Source organism: Dermacentor albipictus, unplaced genomic scaffold, assembly GCF_038994185.2.
Source record: "Dermacentor albipictus isolate Rhodes 1998 colony unplaced genomic scaffold, USDA_Dalb.pri_finalv2 scaffold_14, whole genome shotgun sequence".
Classification (NCBI taxonomy): Eukaryota; Metazoa; Arthropoda; class Arachnida; order Ixodida; family Ixodidae; genus Dermacentor; species Dermacentor albipictus.
This window is the reverse complement of record NW_027225568.1, coordinates 731879-734462: the sequence shown is the minus strand read 5'-3', so window position 1 is coordinate 734462 and position 2584 is coordinate 731879. Positions and strand designations below refer to the sequence as shown.

The following is a 2584-nucleotide window of genomic DNA, read 5'->3' as shown; positions in this document are numbered from 1 at the left end:
CCTATATTTGCTCAATTGCGTGACGAATTTCCCACGACTGCGAATTTCCCATCAAAAAGGGCGCAACAGTAGGTGGTGTCCAGATACACATCCCACATCCCGTCGCCGATTCTATCCGGTGGCCACCATCGTGAGCTGGCAACATGGAGTTTTTGGTCTCTGGCCGTGGCGACCGGCGCCTTTGACAATGCAGTCGAGTGAAGGCAGGTTTCCTACGTATTTTAACCTGCGCGCCTAGCGTACCGCTTGACTGAAAATAAGAGGGAAATTCGCAGCACGCCAAACGCTTGGCCTCGATCGTGGGGCGCTGAGCTTTAGCAACAGCGGAAAGCCGCGATGTCGAAAGACACGCGCAAATGTTGCACATTGAGAGATGTTTTGCAGTGATAAAGTTGTAGTGGGCTTTAAAAAAGGGAATGCTTGCAGGCCGCTTTCTTCCGCTTTGGCAATCACGATAGTGCCACAATTCTATGAGCAATAACATTGCAGGGAAAGGTAGCCGACATGTGATTGTAAGCAGCATGATTAGTACGCCAGGTTCCATAAATAATCGAATTTTATGGCAACTGTGTCAGACGCATCATTACATTAGCCACACAAGCATTATGAATATTTTTATGTGGACAACTGGGTGACAGACGCTGTGGCAGCGGAAAACACAAAAGAGCTCCTGAGGATCACGCTTGTTCTTTGTTCTCTACACAGTGCCAGTTCGTGGCATTCGAGTTTCACAACTTTTGAAATGCGTCGCACCACGGACGCTGGACAAGTGCAACCTATGTTAAACTTAGACGTCCGTGAGCCTTCGCGCCTTCTTCGGTGTGTGTCCACAAAAGTGAGCGCATTCCGCACAGCGTGGCATGGGCGCAAGAGACGCTAGGTGGCAATGGGGGCCTTGCACTCGGCCGCGACGGCCCGCACGAGCGGGAACTTCGTGGCGCCGCACGAGCCGCGGAAGTCGTCGTCCCCGAGCGCCCACAAGCCAAAGCAGCTGGCGCCGTGGCGTCGCCGCGCGACGTGCACGATCCGGGCGAGCTGGGTGGCGTCGTGGTAGCCGACCCAAACGGACCCACGGGTGGCGGCCGTGCCGTAGTGGCCCGCATGAACCTGCGTCCAGTTGGCGGCGCACAGCTCGTTGTAGGCGAGGCTGCCAGCTTGCCGGGAGTGGCGGCCCGCGGGGCCCAGTCCTTTTGCCGGAGCTCCAGGGGTCAGCGACGTTGAGGAGGCGGCGCGCACGAAGCTCAAACCCGACAATGGCAGAACCATGCAAGCCTTGTTGAACACGTCGCGGCCGGTCTCCGAGCGCGCGGCTTTGGGGAAGAGCGAGATGTCCTGCTCCGTAATCGGATACTCAGTGCGGTGGGGCCCGTGAGACCCGTACATGCGGAAAAGGAGAAAGTCTGCGATCGTGGCCAGACGTCGCACGTCGAACATCCTGCGGCGCCTCCTCTTGTCATGTGGCAGGAGCACCGCAAGCAGCTGCTCGCCAGTCAGTGCTCGCTTCACCTCCTGCACAAGTTCGGTCACGTCTCGTTGCTCAGCGGGCACCGGCCAGTTGACGACGGCGCCGTGAAGGCTTCGGTCGTGAATCCAGCGCCGCAATTTGTGCCCGAAATCCCTGGCAATGTAGCGGTCTGAAGCTATGTCCTGGTAGGCGCGCCAGTCATGGCGTGACCCTCCCACTGCAACGAGCAACTTGCTGGGTTGCCCAAATGCGGCGAACCGTTCAATTGCACCCTGTCCCGAGTCGTGGCCCTCCAGGCTAAGTGTGAAGCCCCTCGAGTTTATGCCGACAGAGCTATAGACTAGGTGAGTGCAGAGACCCACCGGAATCTGGGACACGTCGAGGCTCGTGGTGGACGGACCTTCTTGCATCGACTGGTTGAAGAAGCAGAACAGGTGATAATATTGCTGCTGCTTCTCCTCGGTTTCGGCTGCCTCGGGTGCAGCGAACGACGCGCGGGGCCTCTTAGCGGTGCTTCTCGTGGATGGAGCTGGTGGCGTCGAAGAAGGCACGTCTGCGAGTGTCTTTATCGGAGCAGCGGATGGGCATGGTGCGGCCTTCTGGTAAACAATAACGGGTGCCGGGGGACTTGCGGTGGTCCTCGCGTAGAACAGCATTCCAAGCAGGTACATGGCGAACAAGACAAAGATACAAAAGCTGACACGCGTTACATAGAGCATGGTGTTGGCGTGGGCCATGTTGCCGCCTCCCATGTGGTCCTCCTCGCCCGCTTGCGCGGACGAGGACCGCGGCGCGACTCGTGGCAACGGCGCCACGACTGCTGCTCCAAGTTCGGGGGCCCGCCGCCTCTTCTTCCTCTTCGACTATCCCTGGAACATTTTGCAGGCGCGTCAGGAATCCCCTTTACCAATGATATCCAGCGCAGCCAAGAGTTACAGCGCCTCCCTGCAGGAGGACATGGCATTAATGTATATCGATGTCACGACAGCGAGTCTTGATCGGCGCTGCGACGCAAATAGAGCTTATTTATTTCTAAATGACTCCTAGTCCTAGGGAACGCTGGTTAATTAGCCACTGCGATATGCTAGTACCTGCACAGTCCGAGTCACAACACTGTCT

At 57.4% G+C, this 2584-nt stretch overlaps 1 protein-coding gene across 1 annotated transcript; it reads right to left on the bottom strand.

The window, feature by feature from the left end:
- Positions 1-599: 599 nt before the first annotated feature.
- LOC135914729 (chitinase-3-like protein 1) lies at positions 600-2352 on the bottom strand. Its single transcript, XM_065447660.1, has one exon. The coding sequence runs from the start codon at positions 2215-2217 to the stop codon at positions 877-879; it is 1341 nt and encodes a 446-aa protein (XP_065303732.1). The 5' UTR covers positions 2218-2352; the 3' UTR covers positions 600-876.
- Positions 2353-2584: the final 232 nt, after the last annotated feature.

What these genes read in the sequence shown, in the direction of transcription:
- LOC135914729 (XM_065447660.1), bottom strand. Translation starts at nt 2,217, where the DNA reads ATGGGAGGCGGCAACATGGCCCACGCCAACACCATGCTCTATGTAACG.